Genomic DNA, 25,198 nt, shown 5'->3' on the forward strand with positions numbered 1-25,198 from the left:
CCCGCTTCTCCATTCTGAGATTGAAAGCAACACACAAGGGAGGAACTGAGAGGCTGGATTAAGGAGGGAGGGGCGCCTGGTGCAGTTCCCAAAATAGGACACCCACCCCACCAAATGCATTAAATAATGTACCATAAAAGTAAGTCATGTGGGTTCTTAAAGACTTCCAAATGGATCGTGGCATAAGCTTTGATGGGCTATGAAAAAATATTCTGATCATGTGCAGTTTCAAAACTCTCAGCAAAACGCAAACACATTTTGCCGACCTTGATAAACAAAAATAACTCTTGAGCATGTGTAGTTTTACATTTAACACTCACATAACTCACTGATGTTTTCACTCACTCCCTGCCTTGGGCCAGGCACCAACTCTCAGCCTAACCTACCTTACATGTCCGTTGTGAGGATAAAGGACGACCTGGTGTAATTGCCCCAATGCAATATGGCCATAGACACAGCACATGCTAACTACAGACAAAGCTTTGCTTAAGACAGATGTGAGGAACCTGTGCCCCTTCCAGATGCCGTTGGTCTCTACCTCCCATCATCCAGCAGTGTTTGGTGCTGTAGTCCCCAAAACATCTGGAGGGCCATAAATTCTCCAGGGCTGGCTTGAAATAATTACCCAGAAGACTTAGGGTTCCTCATCCTCTCATTCTTTGATCTTTCATTGAATGGAAAGTGACCTGGATGAGAAATTTCCCTGGAAGGGTGGCAGCTCTGAGATTATCTTGGGGCTGCAGTTGTTACCCAGTGGCGTAGCGTAGGTTGTCAGCACCCGGGGCAAGGCAAGTAATTTGCGCCCCCTAACCCGTGGGTTTGCGCTCCCTAACCCTAACCCCCAGATGTTGCGCCCGGTACGGCCGGCCCCCCCTGCACCCCCCACGCTACACCTCTGTTGTTACCCAAAGCTATACACCCCAATATTTGGAATCAATTCATTCCAGAGAATTACAATTATGCAGTGCCTCTCTGCAACAGTTACCTCCATCCACCAGAGTTGACAGCCCAGCTATTGTTGCACAATTTATTCTGGGCAGAGAGAGGGAGAAGTGAGTCAAAGGCCTGTGATCTTTTTAGTGGCTGGTGACTCTATTTTAGCCTCTCGTTTACCACTTTAATGCACAACCAAACTGGAGGCTGATGTCAGCTCAGAGCATAATTCTAGGAGAACTGAATGGGTACAGTGGATAAATTAATATCCCTAGTTCCCATCCCATATCCTTTCTTATCTCTTCCATCTCTTTTTCCTTCTTCCTAGGGCTCTAACGTAGTCCAAGCTCAGCTTGCAGAACCTCAAAGCCCCAGAACTTGTATTTGAAGCCAGGGATCAACTCTAGATTTACTGTAGAGCAACTCTAGAGTAAAAAGTAGGACTCATAAGAAAAACAACTTGAGTGCCTCTTGCCAAGTGTAGAGTACAGAGCTAGGCTGATGGATGCTTAGAATGCTAAACTAAGCCTGGGGAGACCCAAGTTTAAATCTCCACTCAGCCATGAGGCTCACCTTCAGCCCATCACTATTTTTCAGTCTGTCCTTCCTAACAAGGTCATTGTGAGAATAAAAAAAGGAGAAACATATACCGTATTTTTTGCACCATACCGCTCACTTTTTTCCTCCTAGAAAGTAAGGGGAAATGTCTGTGCATGTTATGGAGGGAATGCCTACGGGTGGCATGCCTACGGATTTTCCTCCTCTAAAAACTACGTGCGTATTATGGTCGGGTGCGTGTTATAGAGCGAAAAATACGGTATGTGCCAAGAGTTCCTTGAGAGAAAGGTGGGATATAAATGTAATTAATAAAAATAGTAAGGATCTGTTTCATCACCAAATAACCTCTTTTCTGGTTAGAATCAAATGGGATAGGAATTCTGCCTCAATGAGTGCCAGGAGCACCTTAATTTCTAAGACTGCAACTATATCCCCACTTAATTTCAAGAGTTAATCTCATTGGGTACTTAGAGTAACCATGCATAGGCTCAGGCTAGTCAATTTGGGTAAAGTGAATCCCTTTTTATTTTAAATCTGGGCTGCAAATTGTTTTATGCTGCCTCTATGCAAATAGGAATTTCCAATATATTTTTATTGTTCATTGCTGGTTTTAAATAATACTTGTGTGTTTCATATTTTTGTTTGTAAGCCACCCAGGCAATATTTATTGATGAATCAATGATGTGCTAAGTGGTTCTGAGGCAGAAGTTTATCTGGAAGCTTTTAACCTGATTTGTATCCAGATATGTTTGGTTGGTTGTTTTAAAGATTTATATCCCACCTTTCAGTTGAATGATGTTCAACTGTATGGACAGGGTGGCTAGTCAATGGCGATGGAATGGCATTCTGCCCATGTTCAGAGACTCGCCTCATGTCAGACATATTATTCCACAGCAGGAGAGGGAGACCTTTTTTCAGCCTGAGGTCCATATTTGCTTCTGGACAACCTTTTTGAGGGCCACATATGTTGCCTTTGTATAAGCACTGAAAGCTAATTTCTACACACACTCTTCTCTGTCCACCATCCCGGTGAGCAAAAGCCAATGTCAGCGTTAAATGACACTTTCCAGCTAGGCAAAATATTTTGAGGGCAAAATAGGGTCCTGTGTGGTTTAGAGAGAGTTCTGGGGGCCTGACAGAGAGGCCCGAGGGGCCACATTTCATCCACCCCTCTTTAGGAGTAAACCCCATCCTTGGAAAGAGTTACAGGGAAGGGAGGGGCTCAAAGGCTTCCTCGGGGCTTGGCGACTTCCCCCCTTTTCCTTTGGGGTCAGCAAATGCTTTGCACGGATTCCACCCACTTCCGTGTAGAGGATCCTCAATGCTACGACGCCCTTTTCCCGCGAGTAAACCCCACCGATCCCAGCAGGACTTAAATTCTGAGGAGTAAAGAGCAGAAAACGAAAGCGAGCCCGGGCACCCGAGGCGGATGCCGCGAAGTCCTGCGGCACCAGCGCGCCGCGGAGCCGGCCAGAGTTTCGTAAGCAGCCGGGTCCCTGCCTCGAGGACCGCGCACGGGAAAGAAGGGCTGCCTTGCCCTGAAAGCGAGCCCCCCCCCCCGAGAGAAGCCCCGATCCCCGCCGGCGCCCGACCTTCTGGTGCTTCCTCTCCTTCTCGATGCGATCCACCCTCTCCAGGCGGAGGCGGTCGAGCTCCAGGCGCAGCTCCTCCATCTCGGGGTTGAGGTGGTTGCGGCTGACCAGCAGCTCCAGGATCTCCAGCACGCGCACCACTTTGGGCATCAGGCGCCCGATGGCCTCGCAGCCGTGCTGGTCGATGAGCCGCTCGAACTCTTGGCCCACCGCCGAGGCGATGTCGTACACGTCCATCACCGTCAGCTCGGCCACGTTCTTCTCCAGCGCCGGCGAGCCCAGGCCGGAGACGCCGTCCATGGCTACGCCTGCCCCCCGCTTGCCCGGCCCAGGCGCCCTCCCAGGCGGCGGCCAGCCAGCCTCGCGGGGCACCGGAGCGGCCTTTCCCAAGGACCAGGGAGCCGCGCAACTTGCAAACTTCTCTGGCTTCGCGCCGCGGCAAAACTTAGCTAGAGGCAGCAGCTCGGCGCCGGACACCCGCGGCCGACCCCGACTCCGGCCCCTCCGGAGGTCCGGTGGGCATCCTGGGAAGAAGACGGAGAGGGCGAGGAGCAAATCTCGGTCGCCGCCGAGCCCCAGACCCCTCCTCCGCCTCCGCCTCCTCCCTTCCAATATAAACTTGAGCTTGTGATCAGGCCGAGACGGAGGGAGGAGGAGGAGGGTCCACGAGGCTGCCCAGGACGCAGGCCCGCCCCCGCCCCATCCAGGCTGGGAAGAACAGCTGGGCTGGATTCGGGAGCAGCTCTGCGAGGAGATCGGGAATGGCAGCGCCGGAGGATGCGCCAGCCCAGCTCCCCAGGATGGGTTTCCCCGGCTCCTTGGTTTGGCTGAAGCAGCGGCGTGGGGCGGCCCGCCAGATGTTGCCCGGGGAATCCTCCCGGATGTTCCAAGGAAGCTGAACGTGGGAAGATCCCGGGCAGAAAGCGGCTCTTCACCCAGGAGCCGGAGGCGGGCGCCTTCCTGGGCAGCTTTACAAGAGGAGCGGACGGATTCACGGAGGACAAGGCTCTCAGGGGCTGCAGGTCGGAGACAGTTTGCCTCTGAATCCCAGGCAGGCAAAGGGCTGCTGCGCTCAGGTCCGGCTTCTTCCCGGCTTCCCACAGGCTGTTGAGAGAAAAGGATGCTGATCCAGCCAGCTGTTGCCTTCTTGATTCCCATTGTCCTTGGCTGGGTGGGAAAGAAAAGAGCTGGGGCCCCACAACATCTGGAATGGGCTTCCCCGACCTGGCACCCTCAATAAATTTTGGACTACACGCCCTTCACGATGGTCGGTTTCGTCTTGATTTGTTTGCATGGAGATCAGACAATCCCAGACTGCTCTGATTCATTTGTGGGGAAGTTAGATAACAGTTGAGCCAAAGCAGGCATCACCCCACCCTTCCCAGTGCCTTTCCCCCTCACTTTCTTTACCGCGAAAAGTCTGGTCTTTTGGAAAAGCGAGTTTGTTGGGCAGGAGCTTCCAACTATAATTGCCCACCTGACTTTGACAGGTTGTGATCTGCATCCTGCCTGAAAATAGAGTCAAGCTGGAAGAACCAAATGGCCTCCATCCCTATTCCTGATTGCTGGCTATACTTGCTGGTGAGAGTTGTTGACCAAAATATATGGAAGGCTGAGGAAGGCTGATCTGGAGCATAGCTGTCAACTTTTCCCTTTTCTTGCGAGGAATCCTATTCTGAATAAGGGAATTTCACTTTAAAAAAGGGAAACATTGACAGCTATGAACTGAAGAGACACAGGGTCCTTCTTCCTCTGGTGTAGACAGAGCTGAGTTAGATGGACCAGCAGTCTGGCTTCCAACATTTGGAGGACACTGTGTTGGCTGTCCTTGATTTGAAACATCTGCAGCCTGCTTTAAAAAGCTCAAGGAAGCTATTAACAACAGGTAATGCTTCTGATGAAGCAGAAGCCAATCCAATAAAGTGTTGGTTGTGTCAGATTGTAGTCACACAAACACTCTGACACCACTTTAACAGCATGGCTCCCCACCACCACCAATCCTGGGAACTCTAGTTTCTTAAGGATGCTGAGAATTGTTAGGACGCCCTCAAGGAACTACAGTTTCCAGGATTCTTGTGGGAAGCCATGCCTGTTAAAAGTCATACAAGAGTGCTTTCAATGTATGGTGTGAGTGACCTTTGTCTTTAAGGTGCCACCACAAGACACTTAGTTATAAAATGAAGCAAAACCAGGCATTAAACATTTGGGCACCTTAAAGTCTGACAAATTTATTATGGTGTGAAGCCCACTTCATTGGACTTGGACTTCATTGGACTTGATTGTTAGCAAGGTGGGGTTTTTTGCATCAACTTTCAAGAAAGGCACTTTCATAGCGGAATAAGCTTTCATGAGCTAGAATCAACTTTAACAGATTCATGAAGGATGCTGAAGGTCACACTGATGAAGTGGACTCTGACCCAGGAAAGCTTTGGCCCTCATAAACTTGTTAAGGTGCCCCAAGGACCCTGTTGATTTTGCTGCAGTGGGACTGACACAACCCACTAACATTCTGGAAACTGTAACCAGTAAGTTAACAACTGCTTAAAAAACACAAGTGACAAAATGATGAAAAGCAGTAGGCCACACACACACACACACACACACACACACTACAAAGCAGCTATTAAAACAATTCCAGTGCAGTACTAATCATGTGGGGGTGTTTTTTGTTTTTTACTTTTATGTACTTCAAGAATAATATCTAGGTTCAGAATAATAACCAATGCCTTCAGCAGTACATATATTTGTCATTTTTAGTCAGTAACAGTTATTGCAAAGGAGGAGGGGTTGCAATACCTCAAGTAACAATTGAGTAAATAACTATTTCTCCCCATATTACAACCCCACAAAAACAATAAAAAATGTTTTTGTTAGCAATCTATACACAGTGGCTCCTATGTAATAACACTTCAGCAAAACTCAGGCCAGGAAAACTGTTTACATTACAAAATATAAAAGGATAAGATCATATTAAGCAAGCACAATGAACATAATGGGAATGTGGTACTAAAACATAAATACAGGTGTTAAGCATTCCAAATTCTTACATAGTATGAGAGAGGATGCTGTGAATTGTCTTCCTTATTAATATAACTAATATAAGAGCTCCAGGTAAATGTGTCTGTCTTTGAAGTGCCACATAAAACTATCATTTTGGGGGTTTCTCCATAAATGTGATATATCATATTTTGTGGTAGCAGTATGAAATAGTAGCTTCAGCTGTGTTCCTCCAGGGTTCAGCAACATTATTAATGTTTAATCAAAAACAAGTCCTATTCAGTTCAGTGGGGTTTATTCCCAGGTAAGGAGTTAGGACATCCAGCAATAGTTGAAGCAGTGATAATAATGATGATAAAACAAACATCATCCACCTTCTCCATGATGTGCATACGGTAATTTTATAAACTTCTACCGTTGCCTTCTATCAAGATGGCTAGGATGGGGAATACACATCTGGAATGCAACACTTGAATGTTGTTATTATCAGGCACAAAATGGAAGAGAGCTATTCCTAAATCAGTTGTACCCTCTAGTCAAGGAGGCCTTTTCATTCAATTTATGAAAGTTGGAAATGCAGTCATTGACTCAAACATCACTTGTGAAAACAGTCACAGTGTATCACAACCTAGTCAGTCATGGTAAGTGAAATGAGCCAACTTCCCCTGAGCTATTCTAAAATCAACAAATTACATGGCTGAGAAGGCAAGAAAAATACGCCAGTGTGTTTCCATTAGATTCCATAATATCTATATATCTATATCTCTCTATATATATCTATATATATATCTATATCACATCCTAGAGATTACCCAGCCTTTGTGCCTTTTAGTAATTTCGCTTTCCCCAGGCAACTTCCTTCACACAACACAGGATAATCTACATCTTGACAGACTAACCTGTTTCAAAAACTCAGGCAGTCCATTAAAATATCAGACCCTTACAAAGATGGCAATGAAATGTCCATACAATAACTTGGTGAGACTAGACATTATTACACCCATTTTAAAGATGGAGAAAATAATCTGGAACCCCACCATACATTTAAAGCACTATTCTACCACTTAAACTGTCATGGCTTCCCCACCCCAAAGAATCCTGGGAACTACAGTTTGTTAAGGGTGCTGAGAGTTGTAAGGAGAACCCTAAGCTCAGCAGTTCCCAGAGTTCCCTTGGAAGAAGGATTTATTGTTAACCACTCTGGGAACTGTAGCTCTGTTGGGGGAATAAGAATGTTATAACGATCAGACTACTGGGGGTGTGTCTCATGACAGGTGCAAAAGTCTAATCATAGTCCTCTCCGTACTTTAGCGAGTAACCTTTCACCACGTCTTGCTTTGTAGCACTCAACTTCACCTTCTGCCCCCTGCTTTACCTTGAATACCCACTTCCTTGTAATAGTGTGTGTTGCTCCCAAATGCATGTGGGGACATGCAGTAGCCACTGCAGTGTATTTGGAAAGGCCACCATCTCTCAGCATGCACCTTAGTCATCTCCATATGAGAACTGAACTTTCTCTCAGCAGCTGAGTTCTGTTATAGAGTGTCACCAACACTCTTTACACATGTAATCCCTTCCTTTTCTAGGAGGGTTTGGATGTGGTATGTATTAAACTCATCCCTGTGGTCGCTGACGAAAGTTGTGGGTTTCCTCTGAAACTTGTTGCTCTCCATGGCAAGGTACCAGTATTTTCTGAACATCTCCACTGTTTCGCTTTTCTCATTGAGAACATACACAGCACAGTATCTTGAGAAATCAAATAGTAAGATTAGAATATACTTCTTTTCTTTAGGGAGGGAACCAATGGCATAGCATTGGGGGGCAGCGGGGCTGTGGCCCCGGGTGCACAATTTTGAGGGGGGATGAAACAGGTGCCCCCACACATGCGCTGGCTTCTGTGTGGATACCCATCCTGCCCAGGAATGACCTGGTGGGCCCCATCCCCAATTCCCTATCCTTCCCTTCCTGCTGCGGGGGGCCCCGGGCCCCAGTCCCAGCCTGGCCTTGCTGCCATGTCCCCGGCTCCCTCGCTGAATGGAGGGAGGCGGGCAAGGGGTGACCCCAGTGTAGGCTGGCGCTTCTCTCCCTGGGTGTTGGAGGGGGGATTTGCCCGTGAAGGGCCACTTCAACCAACCGGCCTCCCGGCTGTGCAGGTGGGCAGGCAGTGCAGTGTGGCCCCGCTTGGCAGGGGGTTGCGACGGTGATGACTGTGGCAAGGGCTAGGCTGGCCCAGCGGGTGCAGGCATGTCCAGTATGTGTTCACCCCAGGCTCCAGCAAACCACATTATGCTGCTGGAGGGCACTCCCTGGATCCCATACAACACTGTAGACTACATCAAGCACTCTGGTGCTTTTCTGTACATGGAGGAAAAGAACGCATAACACTTTCTTCAGTGATGCAACTTAGAAACTTTATTGTGGCTGGTGAACTCTGGGCTACCTTCACCCCTCTTGCGTTACAATTGTGTTACAATGGCTTTGATCTCTCAGTTGCCAAATCTTCTGTGCCAAACTTCTGGATCTGCTTCATGCTTCTGGCATGACTGTGCCCCATTTGCAGTCCAGGGTTCTGAAAGATTAGTATCATATACACCATCAATCAAACATGCTTCAGCATATAATTCACCATCTCTGGCTGCCCCGTCAACTTTTCCCTTTTCTTGTGAGGAATCCTATTCGGAATAAGGGAATTTCCCTTAAAAAAGGGAAACATTGACAGCTATGATCTCTGGTCACCTGGCATTTTACATTTTCAAATTGTACAGAGAAATCTATTCTGTCCAAAATGGACACACTAATCATGTTGCGATTCAACTGTAGGACATACAGAACCGGTTCCACAAGAGACACCCAGTGAAAATGAAACCTTAATAAAGAAATGGCAGCAGCAGAAAAATCTAGCAGTGTCCTTCATTCTGGACAATATTTAGATACTCAAATGGTTCACACTAAGACAGGTGAAACAGCTGCAAGTGCTCTCACTGTGCTGGGTGAGAGATTTATTTAGATTAAAGCTTGAATCCAAAAAGGACTGTAGCAGTCATGTGATAGACTTCCTATCCATTACTGAAAAGCTAGAACATACTTAATACAAACTGGATGATACATTCCATTATTCCCCTAACTAAAAATCTGGCTTCTAAGCACCTTTTCCATTGGTTGAAATTGTTTTCAGTAAGCTTAGGTAAATTGGGGCTTTCCTCTGCAATGGAACCCTTGCTATCCATCTTAAAATAAAAAATGCCAAAAGTCATACAAAGAGATATTTTTCAAAAAGTACACTAGAAAAAATGGAAAAACCATTACAAAATCCAAAAAAATAAAAATAAAAAAATAAATAGCCTTTCCCCTACTTGCTGGGTTGCACAGGAAGGGTTTTTCTCTGGTGCTGTGAGGCTAAGAAAAAAAATCTCTCTTTTGCAGTTTAAAACTCAAGCCTCAAAATCCATTCAAAAGCTGAAAAACTATTTAATATATCTGGAAATTATTCCTAAACTGGGCCCATAACCTTATGATGGAATTAGTAAGAGGATATATTAATTATATTCAATCCTGTACAGACCCATGTATGGTTTGTTTCACTCTTCAAGGGGGTAGAGGGTGGTGATCTGCTTCACACAGCTGAACAGTAAAGGTTTAATACCTTTTTCCTGTGCTTCATTTATCTGCCCAAGGATGGGACTTAATACACTGTTACTGGGGCACGTCTGCTCCAGCTGCTGCAAGTAACAGTATCATTAAGGTTTTATGTACCATTTGCTAAAAGTGGGACTTGCTTCAGAGTAAACATGTATAGGATCAAACTGTTAGCCATCTTTTAACATTAAAGGGTGCAGGTTAAGTGGAATCCAATCTATGAAAGATTATTTCACATTTATAGCCCTGAGAGGCTCTCAAAAGTGGCTTCTAAAAGAATCTAAAAATAAAATTGCCCTCAAATATAGTACACTAACAGAAATTACACTGTGTCGAAATGGATCCAATATTATTCAGGCAGCATTTTCAGCAGCTCTACCAAACATCAGCTCTCACCAACCCGTTAACTGCCCATGGTGGAAGAAGCCTTCAGGCTTCTCCAAGCAACCTATTCATTGAGTGGTCCGTCATGATTTGCTTGCACAAAGCTTATGCAGAGGTTAGATTAGATCAGGTCATTATTCAGCATGAATTCTGATTTGTCTGTGAAGAGGATATGAACATTAATCCTACAACCCTAATTTGCTTGCAGGGTGTTACGTCTTCCCGTTAGTGCAATTTCTAATTTAGATTAAAGCAGCAATCGGAGGGTGAATGTAACTATCATCATGTGCAATTGCAAGTCTGTACATATACCAGGACAGGCTGTTTGTTGTTGGATAATTTACTATTTCAGTGTTGTTAGTGTAATCTGAATAATAAATGAATATATAATATATTGCATTGCAGGGGGTTGGGCTAGATGTCCCTCGTGGCCCCTTCCAAGTCTGCGATTCTGTAATACAGTATAAACAAGAGGCTGGAAGGCCCTCGCTGGCGCCCTCCCTCGGCCGGACAATCTAGCAGCAGCGAGGAATGTCCTCCCTCGGCCCCCGTCGCTTCGCCCATAAGCCGCGCCGAGCACGCGGATTGGCCTCGCGAGGCCGCCGTCCGCTTTCCTTTCCCCTCCTCCCCGCCCAATCAAGGCGCGCCTCGCAGCCAGGCGCCGCCCCGTCGCTCCCTCGAGGGCCGCCATCCCCCCCGCCCCCCGCAGGCCGTACGTGGCATCGGGCCGCGTCTCCGACCTATGAGCGAGGGCCCCGTGCGCCGGAAGGGGCGGGGCGCGGGCCGGAAGCTGCCCCTCCGCCGAAGCCCATTTGCTCTGCGGGCTTGGCAGGCGCCGGAGCGCAGCGCGCGAGCCCGTTGGCCCTCTTCCCCCTCCCCGCGCCTGGCCTCGCTCGCTTCCAGCCTCCCCTCGACGCCGACGCCGCCATGTCGCCGGTGCGGGCGGTGCTGGCGCTGCTGGCCGCGCTCTCGGCCCCGGCGGCCGGCTACTTCGTCAGCATCGACGCGCACGCCGAGGAGTGTTTCCTGGAGCGGGTCCCGTCCGGCACCAAGATGGGCCTCATCTTCGAAGTGGCCGAGGGAGGCTTCCTCGACATCGACGTGGAGGCGAGTCTGGCGGGGGGGGGGGTCGTGCAGGGCGCGGCGAAGAGGAGCCTGTGGCGCCCCCCCCCGGGGGGGGCCTGGGCTCGGTTTGTGCCGGGCTTAGCCTCGCTGGCATTCTCTCCGGCCCCGCACATATTATCACGAGGGGGTTACGCCAGAGGAGGCACAAGCGCCAAATAATACTCGTTCCGCATTCGTAATTACCTGGCAGCACCAGCACTTGGGAACTCCCTGCCTATTGAGATCAAGGCAACTTCACTGTGCTCTTTTGGGCGCCTGCTAAGATCATTTCTGTTTAGGCAACATTTAGGGATTATGAAAATCGTAGTGTGAAGGGATTGCAGTGGGGTACAGGTTCCTCTTGCCTGCTGTTAGAAGAGGGCCTGTACAGGGAGGTAAGTTGCAGTCGGCTGCCCTGGGCGGTGTGAGCCATGAGAAGGTGAAGAAGAGGGCTTTTGAAAGCCCCCTTCGTGGGGGTTGGAAGGGCCTGGCCTTGGCTTGTGTCAGGGTTTACTCTTGCTGGCGTACATAGGGAGCAGCTGCCCCTAAATGATGCTCTCCACATGATCTGTACTATAGCTCCCTGTCTTCCCAAACATTGGCTGTGCTGGCTGAGGCTGATAGGAGTTTTAGTTCGAAACGTCTAGAGGTCAACAGGTTGGGGAAAGTTGATAGAGAGTATATTTATGTGTCCTTTAATCACGTGCAGACTGCACAGTGAATTCCTCTCGCCAGAAGAGTGTTGATGGCTTTGGAGAAGAGGATTGTCAGTCCTTGAATATGTAAAGTGCAGCATATGCTAAAAGAGAAGGCCTGCAGGTTCAGGCCAAAGGGGGCACCAACCCACCACCACCGCCTCATCTCAACCCCCCCCCCTCCATCAACAGGGTATTTTTTGAAAGCCCAGCAGAAAGAGCACCCAGAGAGAGAGAGAGAGTCAGAATTGTAGAGTTGGAAGAGACCCTTAGGGTCATCTAGTTCAACCCCCAAGGGGTGTGCACAGCTAGGGAAGGACTGTTTTAGATCAGAGGGTATAAGTCTGAGATAGCCTTGAGCCTTAAGTGTGCCTGTTTCTGTGTACCTTTTCTCTCTTGCACTCCAGGGTTTAAACATCAAATGTGGAGGTTGGCTCTGTTGAATGGAGGGAGGTGTTAGTGGACAGCTTGGAAAGGGAGGGCCTGGGTGTCTTTCTCTTAATGTTATTGTTTTGTTTATTATACTCTTGAAGTGCTTTTCCAACTTAGAATTGGACACAGAAAATGTAAAAGGCTGAAAATCCAGAGTTAAATCCCTGTAGTCATAGAGGCTTGATGGAAATCAGCAAAATGCCTTGCTGTATTTGGAATGGGAGGGGTTTTCAGCTAGAGGGAGAGACTCAGGAAGAACAATGGAGGATTTTAGAGTACTGTGTGAATGAAGTTAAGAACGGACCTCCGGAACAAATTAAGTTCTTAACCCAAGGTACCACTGTACAGTGGTGCCTCGCAAGACGAAAAGAATCCATTCTGTGATTCTCTTCGTCCAGCGGTTTTTTCTTCTTGCGAAGCAAGCCCATTGAAGGATTAGCGGATTAGCCCTATTAGCGGTTTTTAGTGGCTTATCTGCTGATCGGATCAGCTGATAAGCGGCTTAGCAGCTTAGAAAAAAGGGGGGGAGGAAAAAACCAGCAGGAACTCGCAAGACATTGTCGTCTTGCGAAGCAAGCCCATAGGAAATTCGTTTTGCGAAGCACCTCCAAAACGGAAAACTCTTTCGTCTAGCGAGTTTTCCGTCTTGCAAGGCATTCGTCTTGCGGGGCACCACTGTACTGTACAGTGCTACCTGGATTAAGTACTTAATTCGTTCCGGAGGTCTGTTCTTAACCTGAAACTGTTCTTAACCTGAAGCACGATTTCTCCTTTACATCCTGAAGCAAAGTTCTTAACCCGAGGTACTATTTCTGGGTTAGTGGAGTCTGTAACCTGAAGCATATGTAACCCAAGGTACCACTGTATTCCCTCAGGTTAAATTACACAATGCTCCCCGACTTCTGTTCGTGCCAGAGTAGTTGCAGAAAGCAGCTCAGACAGGCACACTGGCCCTCAGATGCCTTGTTTTTGAAACCCTCCCCATCATTCTAAACACAGTTCTTTAAAAAATTCCACATTGGTGGAGAAATAGGTGCACTGATAAACTCGTGTAGCTGTGTGAATCAGTAGAATGGACAAGGTTGCTGCAGTTGGGGTTTTCATGTTTGCAAGCTTCCCTATCTTTTAGTTTAGTTTAGTTTAAAGGAAATTAGCACAGTAGTGAGTAGGTTGGGCTAAAGGTTTAATTCCTGTTGTGTTAGTTTTAATTTGCTGGGAGGTGTTTTTTTAATAAAAAGATTTATTGTTTTCATTTATAAAACAAAAATGAACCCTAACCCCCCTGCTGCCCCGAGTACAGTTTATGATAAGCAAAACAATAGAGGAGGGAGTGTGCGTATTTTAATGTGGAGGAACATTTTAAAATGGCATCACTCACCCACAGCCAGAAGTGGCATAGTTTGTTCTCCCTCTTTTTTCTTCTGCTACATGATCTGTTGCTCATGTGGTGAAGCAAGCTCAGAGTCAGAGGATAGAGGGAACATGATGCAATGCCCTGGGTAAGAAAGGCCTGGAGAGAAATGCTTCTCTGGTGCCTACTGCAGGGTGCTTCATCAAGCACAGGTAAGATCCTTGTGTTCAGTGCTACAGGTTGCACAACAACTGCACATGAGATGTAGAGCAAAAAAGTAAAAATTAAACGTTGGTTGGAAGTTAAAATTGATGTCAGCTGAGGCAGCAACAAATGCTCGATTTGCCCTTGTGGTTTGTCACTTCATTTGTACGATATGTCAGCCAATTACTCCCCAAAGCTTATGTAATTTATTGATGGGAATGATGCATAAGGTGGTAAAAAGTAAAGATTTTCCTTCTTGTTTCCAGATAATGGGGCCTGATAACAAAGTCATCTACAAAGGAGACAGAGAGTCCAATGGGAAATACACCTTTGCTGCTCACATGGATGGAACATACAAGTTTTGCTTCAGCAACAAAATGTCCACCATGACTCCAAAGATAGTGATGTTCACTATTGACATTGGTGAAGCTCCAAAGGGGCAAGATATGGAGACAGAAGGTGAGGGCGAATCCCGGAAACAAAATGGCACCTTTCACCCATGTTCTTCTCCTATATGTTATTGTCCTTCCCCTGCACCTCTGTTTTCCAGATATTGTTCTAAGGGCTTCAGAATTCCAAACACATTCTCTCCTGGATTTAAATGCTTCATAAAATAACTTATTAGCTCTTTTTGCTATGTGATGGACATGGATCAAGGAAATATAAGGGATATTTAATTAAATGATCTCTTTCCGCCCCATCAATTTGAAAAAGAAATATGGGTAATCTTGTGGCTTGAAGTCCCTAAAAGGGGATGTCTTAGAATTGTACATAATTTTTCAGCTTTCTGCAGAGCAGCGCTCTAAAGACTGGTTGGTGCCAGAACATTTGAGTCAGGTAGCTAGTAGTTTTTCTCCCACCTCTCACTGTGGTTTCTTTATACCTCTGTCCCTGTGACATTTGCAGCCTTACCCTCATCCCTCATTTTGCCTATCATGTGTTTTGATGTATTTACCTTTGCTTACTAGACTTGCTCAGCATCTTCCTGTATATTTGTTCATTTCTCATGCTTTTTTTTAGGTGGTGGAGATAACTGGGATGGTATGTGCAATGCTTTTAAGAAGCTTGCCAGTTCTCCTGCCTCGCTTCTCATAATTTGCTACATAATCTGCTAATGCCTATTGGGGCCATTCTTTGTGTGACTCCCTTCTAATATGCAATGATTACCACAACGGTATTGCACTCAGGTCTGAGTGTGAACAGTTCCTGCCACTTTGAAGTCCTTCAACCATTAAGATCCAATTTGCTACTGTAGGCTTTTTTCTCCTTCCTATCCCCATTCCCTGTCTGAACAGCAGTCTTCTCTAATACCAAATCTGGAACTGCTTTTAAAACTGGTTTCTCATTCAGTTGTGGAGGATTCTGTTTGAGAAATGCAAGTATAAACACTCAGACCAAGTTGCATGGTTTGGATCATGACCGTGGTTCTCAGCTGTGAGGTAGGCTGGCCTAAGGAGGTGTGGCTAATTGTCAGGAAAGCTGCACACTCCTATACCTTTTCTCTCTTCTGCCCTCACATCCTGTTATTTTGTATGTCTTGAGGAGGCCATTGACCCTTCACCCCAGCTTTAAAAATTCATAGTTTCCTCCTTGTCCTTCATGCCATTACTGGCCTTCTGCTGCCAGTGTTGAGGACAAAAACTGCAAGGATGGATATTGGCTGGGCCTCTCATCGTCGTAAGTATCCATCACCCAGATCAAGCCAGATGTTGGACTAAATGACCTAAAGACCCCTTCCAGTTTTCGGGTCCTTTTGTTCTGTCCCAGCTATTACTACCAGTATCCTGAGTATCCACACACAAAACTCTTGACAGATTGAAATCATTTTGAGAGGGAGATCGTTGTCTGAAGACCACCACTTAACACGCATGTGTGGGTGTTGGCATGTTTAAAAGTGTGCATAAGAGTGGTCTTACTAATAGGGCACCCATATTGCATTACTTGTGTGATTTGCCTTGGACCTGAAGGTCTTGATGTAAAGTTTGAGGATTTCCTTTGTATTTCCCATTGTTCTTCTCTCACTTTATACCAGTTTATCCCTCTAGAAAGAATTCTGCCTTTTTGTGCTAACTAAACACCACGAAGGCAAAGTAATTCATGCCAGTATTTCTCAAAGTGGGTCAACTAAGCTGCTGGGTGTGAGAAGAGTGTGTTTCTGTGTGAGTGAGAGGGAGGGAAGGTCTCTCTGTAAAAGTTTTTCACTCCCTAACAGAGATTCTGTTTGAATGGGATTCTACAAAACTACAAAGTCACCAGGTACTGTATTTCTGTTCAAGGTTGTTGGCTTGCTCATTGAAATCTCTGCACCTGTCCTATTCTCAATCCCAGCATTAAGCTTCTGTGAAATACCATAGTTTTGTAAGTTTGCTTTCCAGGCATAGTTTGCATAAGACCCCCCACCTTGCTGAAGCTAAGGAGATCTGGGTCTGGTCAGTGGCAGGATGGGAGGTTGCTTGGGAACCCCATATGTGAGTTGCCTTGACTTCTCTTGTTGGGAAAAGAGCAGGATATAAATGTAGTAGGTTTCAAGTAGAAACTGCTTTTCATTCCCTTGTCATACTTTATCAGGCAATGCCTGCTTGGTAAATGGTTCTTTCAATGATCAAATAAATGATTAGGTCCTTGAATCGAGATGCCTCTTCTGCAGTTTGCCAGGAGGGGTGGTGGTCACATAACGTTGCCTCAACTCCCTGGCCATAAAGGGACCCAGCCGTAGATGAAGGGAATTGCTTTAAGGCTGAGATTAGGTGAGAGGAGGCCACACCGGGTCCCAAGCAGCTGTCAGAACAGGGATCAGAGATAACAGGTGCCGCTGGAGCAGTGGTGATACAGCAGAGCCTCTCTTCAAAGGGTCATGCTGCTGAGCAAGACCCCTTTCTGCATTTTTTTTGGGGGGGTACGGGGGTTACTGGGAATAGACTTCCTATGCACGTGCGTGCGCGCGCACACACACACACGGTTTTGAATCAGCACACAGAAATATAGAAGACCAGCTTTCTGATAAGTTCTCTGCAGTAGAAGAGAGTAGACTACAAATATGTTTTGAATTTATATGCTGCTAAGAGCATTGCATCAAATGGAAAACACATGACTTAAATAAAACCCGTTAGTAAAACAAAAATCATCACCCTAAAAACACAGCAATTAAAAGGACAATCCTAACCATGTCTATTCAGAAGTAAGTCCTATTGAATTAAATGGGTCTTCTTATACCTAGGACTGCAGCCTGACAGCCAGTTCAGTATAATAGTGGAAGGGGACTTTTATCCCCTCCAAGCCCCAGAGAATAAGAGATTAGGAAGAAAAGACTAAGCAGCAAACCCCACAGAAATCTGGAGTGGAGTCACTAAGATGGTTGGATGGCACCTTGTATGCCTCTTTATGGCAGCTCCTGCAGCCAAGCTGGTGCCAAACATTTTGTTCTGCTTTCCTTTGGACCACATCAGTGAGGCCGAGAGAGGGTTTTATAATCTGGGCAGCCCAGGCCCTCCATGTATACCATGCAGCCCTGGAGAAGTCACTTCAGTGCTGCTAACACAGCAGTTTGCCTTCACCCCCGAAGGTGCACTCCATTGTCTCTTGAGAGAGACAGGCAGATGCCAACCAACCACAGAATATGTTAGTGCAGCCATATGTGACTTATAGAACAGAACTCTGTATGTATAACAAAGTTATTTACCTTGGTTATTTAAAGCATCTTAGTTGTAATGCTATGAAAGCAGTACTTGTTCATCTAACTTGCCCGAGGTAACTGGATGTTGGAATGAATACCCAGGTAAAGGGAATTTTTGTGCCTGGTTAAAAAACATCAACCCTTCCCCAAGATGTGCAGTGGTTGGCTGTGAAGACTTCGGTCTTATATGCCACTATTGCTGATTTTCGTTGATCACAAATCTGATGTCTTGTGATCCATCTGCAGCTCATCAGAACAAGCTAGAAGAGATGATTAATGAATTAGCGGTGGCCATGACCGCTGTCAAGCATGAACAGGAATACATGGAAGTCCGTGAAAGGATACACCGAGCAAGTAAGTGGTTTTGGTTGGCATGTGCAGGTTTCCTGCATAGTCATCCAGCAAAGCCTTCCATTCCTTGTGGCATGGGAATTTAGTGGGCTAGTGGGAGGGTAGCAGATTGCTGCCTCTCCTTTGTCAGTCTGCACTTGGTAGAAAGCTGCTTTCTAGAAAATTATCCAAGGGGCTTTAGCAGCCTGTGCTTCTATGCATGTCTTGAAGGAGGCGGCTTCCCCTCCACATCCACAATAGAACTGCAGGCTATAAGAGTTACTATCATCATCCTCAAACCTTTTATTGGCATCGCATCCAAACATCCAAAGCAAATCAATACAGAATTACCACTTCCCCAGTGGCACAAAACATTTGCTAAAAGAAAGGAGGCAGAGCAGTCTGTCGTCACATCTCTAGGTCTCCAGGGAGATCAGGTGTCTGCAGTTGACGACAAAAAACCAAATAGATATTTAGCCACTAACTTGGTGAGCTCCTGATCATTCCCCAGTAATAGAAAATGTATGACCTCCAACTCTGGTTTCCATTTGGGGATGCAGAGTTGATCTAGAAATTGCTGGTGGAGATCAGCATATAGTTTACAATTAAGAACCATATATGTAAGGGTTTCCACCAGGTGGTCTTCACGTGGGCAAGTTCTTTCTCCTTCCACCCTGCCTGAGAACCTTCCCCAAATAAGAGCTACTAGCTTCCTATCTACACAGCTGATTTATATGGTGCATCAAAGTGCTTCATGCTCATTATCACTTAATAAGCCCCAACTTGAATACATTTGGGAAGGCCAAGAAAGTGACTTGTCTCCCTGCTCCCCACCACAAAAAACAGAAATCGGGAGAATCAAAACTGTATTTAAAGGAACACTAAAGACTTGAGTTCTTTGGCGGACTTTTAACAACTCCTGCAATGTGGCAGAGACTTTGGATACTTCGGAGGATTTTAATGTGGAGAAATTATGATACGCAGTTGGACTTAGATATACTAAGGACCCACAGAGAGGAGGAGGGAAGTCCTAAAATTCAGAAGAATCTTGTTTAATTTATTAATATTAATGTGTTAAGTTTGAGATTTATTTTGTAAAACTAATAAAAATCATTTTTAAAAGTTCATGGCAGAGAGATATTTAAATCAATTAAATTTATTAATTGTACCTTAGTAGTCTCTTAGACACTGCTTGCCACTAACTTTCTTCATGCTGCTTCTTAAATGCTGGCATGTTTTTAGAAAAGAGAAAACTTGAAACCTTTTTTGAGAATCCTGTAAAACAAATTGCATAAAACATGGTTGTACTCCCAGGGCACATTTGGGTGTTATTACTTCCTTTGCATCAATAATTACTTCCCCCTGTTTTGCATCACTTAACACTGTTTTTCCAGTGTAAGGGCGAGTATCATTCTCAAAGCAGCACTGTAGAAAATGACAACGTATTTACCAAGAACTCTGCACTCAAAATAAAGTAGCCAGCCATATTGGAGAAGGAGCTGGCACCTGATGTTGCAACACTAATCAATAGCAGCAAAGACCCATAATTTTCATGATTTAATATGTGTTTATTAGCATCTTGTAGAAAGGCAAGGAAGCTTGGGCCACTCCTATCTCTTGGAATGTTCCATGGCCTGGGTGCCCCGAAGGCCTAGCCTTCTGTACCTGCCCGCTGTACCTCAGCTGGCAGGTTGGAAACACAGAACAAGGTTTCAGCTGATGATCCGCTCATGCAGGGTGGGTTTGTATGGGAGGAGGTGATGCTCTGTTTCCCTAGGCTTCCAGTGTGTTTAGCTTTTCATTCCTGTATATTAATCAAGTGTGTTTTCTCCTCCTTTTTTCCACTAGTTAACGACAACACAAATAGCAGAGTGGTCCTCTGGTCATTCTTTGAAGCTCTTGTACTAGTTGCCATGACACTGGGACAAATCTACTATCTGAAGAGGTTTTTTGAAGTCCGGAGAGTTGTTTAATCAAACTTTCCCCCCTTGGCCTCTCTCTCCAGTGATCCCAGATTCTCCATTCACTTCTACAAAACAACTTGGTCACAAAATTCACTTAGTTTTCTTTATCCCTATGTTCTGAACTATAAAACTTGTGTTTTCAGTTTTCTTCTTAGCTTAATTTTATATATCTATGTATCTATAGATACCCTCTCTAGGGAAACATGAGCTGAGAGTTGTACATTGAAATTGGTAAACTTTGTTTCTCACAAGCCAAAGTGAGTTCAACGAAATTGCAAAAGTTTGTTTTTAAACCAGCGCTATTGATCAAGTGAAAATTTTCCTTGATTGTTTTCTGTCTCCCTTTTTTTGGTAATAGAATACTGTTTTTGTGTAAGGGAAATGGCACAAGGTCCTAAAACACCTTTTGAATGCCTGTGGGGGAGACACTTTTTAATTTGATCAGAGGATTTCCTCTCCGCTTTACCCAGGGGTGGAATTGTGGCATGCGGACAAGCCTGACAGTACTGTCAAGAAAGCATGCCAAGAAAGAAATGGGCATGTTGGTGTTCAAACATACTGAAACCAGTGGATCGCTCTACTAGGGAGTGCTTAGGTGGCTTCTGTAAAGTCTCCTGTGCTCCTTCTGTAATTACACTGGCTTGGTCCTGAGGTTCTTAATTAAATATATGAAAATACAACACAGTTCTTGCCAGTTAACCATGTGTTCTTGTGTGCAAATTTATGAACAGGCAGCCATTTAGGGGGGACTTAGCTACATCTTTTCCTTTTTGCTTACAATCCAAAGCTGCTCCTGTGTTTGGCACTGTTGTAGAACTAGTATTCAGGATGTTGGTTCCTGATGCCAAAGGGTTTTAACAGTGGTGATGGGCGGGCTGGGAGGCGGTGGAAGGGAGGTTATTACTGTGCTACACATCTGATACATGAAAGAAGAAGCAGCTATGCTGCTGTGTGGTCATAACACCACTAGGACTGCAATCCCCTTTCCTATAATGAAGACTCCTGTGCCTTTTATGTAGCGGGGAGAAATGAACCGGGTGCTGTTTCCCTCCTGCAAGTGCATCTTCCCAAGAGGCTTTTGGCCATTTAATAGCATCACATAGAAATTTAGCAGGTGCAGCTCCTGTTACTGCAGCTCCATGATAAAGTGTACCTGTTGAGGTTTTCCTTTTTTGCACTGCTGTTAAAGGAACAGGGGCCTCACTCAGGAAAGGAGTTGGCACTCCCAGTCAGGCTGCATTGAAATAATTTTGTTCATTTTCCTCTCTTTTAAACACACATCAACTTCAGTTTTTGTACCAGCTATTTTTCTTCTTGCTGTCTGGATGATGGGTTTAAAAATCACCACGTCTGTCTCTGGGAGCGGGGTGCTGATCCAAGATTATGTTGTGGCTGATGTATATTGAACTGATGTATATTGGTTGTAATTTTGGGGGTGGGTGGGGTTGGGTTCTTTTCAGGAGTGGGGGAAGCATTCTATCGGTAATGCATAAGAGTTTTGTACCAAATTTAATTTAATTAAAATTTGTTACAAGTTTTCATGGTTCAAGTAAATCTTTTCAGCCTCAGCTAGACACTTAGCAGCTGTCCTTCAAAGGGGTGGCTCCCCCCCCCAGTGCAGCTGTTGTATGCCAACCCTTGTGTGAGACAAGTTGCATTCTAATGAGAAGATGTACATTTAAAAGTTCTTGATATATGGCCAGATTCGATAAATAAAACACCTTCTTTAAAAAAACAAACCTACAGCCTGATGCTTGCTTTGCGTCTTTAAGGAGCAATTCTACTCTTTATTTCTTTGTTTTACTGTTTGTTAGCAGCTGCATGTTAAGAGCTTCGTGGGATTATGATAAAAAGCTTACCCAATAACTTCTTCTTTAAAGTATTTCCATTCCCAGAGAATTTAACCTAATCTGATGCTTTTTAAGTCTCCCACTGCAATTTTTATTTATGAGAGAAGTTAATGCGTTTTCCATTACTTTCTATGGGAAAGCATGCCTTGGTTTAAGACCGGACTCCAGAACGGATTAACCAAGATACCACAGTAAGGCATTATTTAATGGTACTAAGAGCCATTATAAAATTGGTGAATTAATTGAAAGGTAACAAATTGCTTAGAAACCTAAAGAGTAGCTTCCTATTTAAAAGGTCAGTCTATTGACGCTTATATGGTGGGACTTTGGTTTAAGAACAGCTTTGTTTATGAACAACTTGGATTAAGAACGCTGCAAACCCGGAAGTAGGTGTTTTGGTTTGTGAACTTTGCCTTGCATGCAGAACATGTTTCGCTTCCTGCTGAGTGTGTTCCATTTGTAAATTGAGTCCCCTGCTGCTATGGGAAAGCACATCTTGGTTTAAGAACGCTTTGGTTTCAGAACGGACTTCCGGAACGGATTAAGTTCTGTTGGGTTGAAATAAACGACAGACGAATGGCAAGTGTCATATGGGAGGCATCTCCCGAGCAAGTCTCGGGAAGTCCCTTTTATTGAATATTACAGCATTGCCACATATGTGCTTGTTGCTGATTGGTTAACATGAATACAATGCAAGGGTTGAATATAGGCATTAATCATCAATAGATTAAAGGTTGGGAAAGAGAACACAGAATTGGACAGGCGTGAAAACCTCCTTATTAAACAATTACTAATGATTGATATAGCAAGGCTTAAAGGAACATAACTATCACATTCCGAAAACCAAGGTACAACTGTATATTGAAATAAGTGTGTTGAATCAAAAGTCATAACAAAACATCCTTAAACAATGAAAAGGCAACAATCATTTCATTTCCTACACCCTTTATTTTACACTTGGCCAGGACAATAAGGGGTACAGTGGTGCCTCGCAAGACGAAAAACGCGCAAGACGAAAGAGTTTTCCGTTTTTTGAGTCGTTCTGCAAGACGAATTTCCCTATGGGCTTGCTTCGCAAGACGAAACGTCTTGCGAGTTCTTGCGAGTTTATTTCCTTTTTCTTAAAGCCGCTAAGCCGTTAATAGCTGCTAAGCCACTAATAGCCGTGCTTCGCAAGACGAAAAAACCGCAAGACGAAGAGACTCACGGAACGGATTAATTTCGTCTTGCGAGGCACCACTGTACTCAACTTGGCTGGGAAACAGGAACTTGTATATATTTTCCTTTGTTTTACTTAATGTAAGCTGTAAGGTGGAGGTCAAGGGAGGGACAGGGACAAACCTGATACAGTGGTGCCTCGCAAAATGAAATTAATTCGTTCCGCAAGTCTCTTCGTCTTGCGGTTTTTTCGTCTTGCGATGCACGGTTTCCCATAGGAATGCATTGAAAATCAATTAATGCGTTCCTAGGGAAACCGCCTTCAGATCAGGTCCGGGGACAGACTGTCCCCGGACCTCTTCTGAAGGCTGGGGGGGGGAGGGCTTTTCTTCCCACCCCCAGCATTTTAAAAAACCCCGGGACAGCAGAGGACTTCTCCGCTGTCCGGGCGATCTTAAAATGCTGGCGGGTGGCATTTTAAAATCGCCCCGGGACAGCGGAGGACTTCTCCGCTGTCCGGGGCGATTTAAAAGCCCCTGGGAAGGCAGGCAGGGGGGACAAAGACTTTCGCCCCCCGCCCGCCTTCAGAAGGTGTTCCCCCCCCCGCCCGGCTTCGCAGCAGCGCTACGAAGCCCAGCGGCTGGGGCAGGTGTTCCCCCCCCCGCCCGGCTTCGCAGCAGCGCTACGAAGCCAGGCGGCTGGGGCAGGTGTCCCCCCCCCCGCCCGGCTTCGCAGCAGCGCTACGAAGCTAGGCGGCTGGGGCAGGTGTCCCCCCCCCCGCCCGGCTTCGCAGCAGCGCTACGAAGCCCGGCGGCTGGGGCAGGTGTTCCCCCCCCGCCCGGCTTCGCAGCAGCGCTACGAAGCCCGGCGGCTGGGGCAGTTGTTCCCGCCCCCCACCCCGCTTCGGAGCAGCGTTCTGAAGCGGGGCGGTGGGGGAAGGTGTTCCCGCCCCCCCCGCCCCGCTTCGGAGCACCGGGAGTAGCGATCTCCCCGCAGCCGCTTGCTTCAAAAGAGGTCCGGGGGCAGCGGGAAGCGCTTCCGCTGCCGCCGGACCTCTTTTGAAGCAAGGGGCGGTGGGGAGAAGCGATCTCCCCGCCGCCCCTTGCTTCAAAAGAGAAGACCCGCTGTCCCCGGGGCAAGCTTCGTCTTGCGAAGCAAGCCCATAGGGAAATTCGTCTTGCGAGGCAACTCGAAAACGAAAAAACCTTTCGTTTTGCGAGTTTTTTGTCTCGCGAGGCGTTCGTCTTGCGGGGTACCACTGTACTCAGGTTTCCACCAGAAAAACCTCCCAGTTTGTGACACAAATGAGAAGAGAAAGGGATGCTACTTACAGCCTGCCCATGTCGTCCACAGAAAGATCCCCCCCTATCTGCCACGATCAATCCATTTGTTTCTAAGGTGCTTGGTGGCTCTCTTTTTCTGTTTGCTGCGGGGGGCTTAAGGATATCACTACCCTTCCTTACGCATTCTGTGAATTAAGCAGGGGCATGGATCTGCAAGCATTTGCAACTTCTGCCACATAATTTTCAGGTGGAACTCAAATCTGGAGAGAAAAGGGTAAATGCAGCCTGCTCTTTCCATGTGGGTGGCACATTTTGTGGTGCATGCAAGTTTAATGGTGGGCCATAACATTAAAGGCAGGCGCGTGGGGGACCTGTCTGGCCTAAGTGGGGAAAGGAACCATCAAATTCGCTTATAAAACCTCTCTGGCATGGGAGCACATGAATTCCAGAGCCATGGGCACATGGGGCACATGAATGCTTCACAGTTTGTTGTTTTTCTGCGGAATGCACATTTGGAAATATGCCCAGTCGACTGCAAAAAGCACATACCTTCTTGTTTCCAAAGGAGTGCTAAAATAAATTAACAAGTCCTCAAAGGCTTCCAAGTCCTCAAAAGGGTTCCAGCCCCCACCTCAAAAGGGTTCCAGTCCCCACCTCAGATAGTCTCAAAGGGCAAGGAAGCCAGCGCAAATTTATCAGCAATTTCAGCAGACGTGTCTAAAGAGTGCAGCAGCTACCTTTGGGCTGACCAAAATTCTGGCACCTTGGCTGAGTGTCCTGGAGCATGCACAGACATGCTTGACCTCCAAGGGGGATGTAGCATTTCAAAGACCGCAGGGCAAATGTGCTCCTGAGCATATGCAGAATTTTTTTTCTCTGGTGAGGTGTGGGGATCCTTTGGCCACCCCAGCTCTTGCTAGACTGCAACTTCTGTCAACTCCAGCAAGCAGGTGTTCAGCAACATCCGGAGGGCCAGAGGTTCCCCACACCTGAGCTAGAGACTACAGGTATCTGTGGATTCTGGAGTCCCAGAATTCGCCTTAGGTGTATTTTT

The 25,198-nt window shown here is 46.2% G+C and overlaps 2 protein-coding genes across 4 annotated transcripts in view; one reads left to right on the top strand and one right to left on the bottom strand.

Annotated features, from left to right (window-relative positions):
* Positions 1–4,353, bottom strand: part of RILPL1 (Rab interacting lysosomal protein like 1) — a 31,613-nt gene extending 27,260 nt beyond the window's left edge. The window contains exon 1 of one of the 2 annotated variants that reach the window (XM_081174869.1): positions 3,084–4,341. In XM_081174869.1, coding sequence (XP_081030995.1) covers positions 3,084–4,241 — 1,158 coding nt within the window. In that variant the 5' untranslated portion in view covers positions 4,242–4,341. Of the gene's footprint in view, positions 1–3,083 lie in introns of both variants that reach the window. The other variant, XM_081174870.1, reaches the window with a different exon arrangement.
* A 6,591-nt stretch (positions 4,354–10,944) lies between these two features.
* On the top strand, positions 10,945–21,592 carry TMED2 (transmembrane p24 trafficking protein 2). 2 transcript variants are annotated; one of them, XM_081175243.1, is made up of 5 exons: positions 10,945–11,207; positions 14,153–14,345; positions 14,907–14,927; positions 17,806–17,913; positions 19,738–21,592. In XM_081175243.1, the coding sequence occupies exons 1-5, from the start codon at positions 11,028–11,030 to the stop codon at positions 19,860–19,862; spliced, it is 627 nt and encodes a 208-aa protein (XP_081031369.1). In that variant the 5' UTR covers positions 10,945–11,027; the 3' UTR covers positions 19,863–21,592. The 2 variants fall into 2 exon arrangements, with proteins under 2 accessions (XP_081031369.1, XP_081031370.1); XM_081175244.1 differs by lacking the exon at positions 14,907–14,927 and having other exon boundaries at positions 10,977–11,207.
* The last annotated feature ends 3,606 nt before the right edge of the window (positions 21,593–25,198 follow it).

Source organism: Podarcis bocagei, assembly GCF_964188305.1.
Source record: "Podarcis bocagei genome assembly, chromosome: 16".
Taxonomy (NCBI): domain Eukaryota; kingdom Metazoa; phylum Chordata; class Lepidosauria; order Squamata; family Lacertidae; genus Podarcis; species Podarcis bocagei.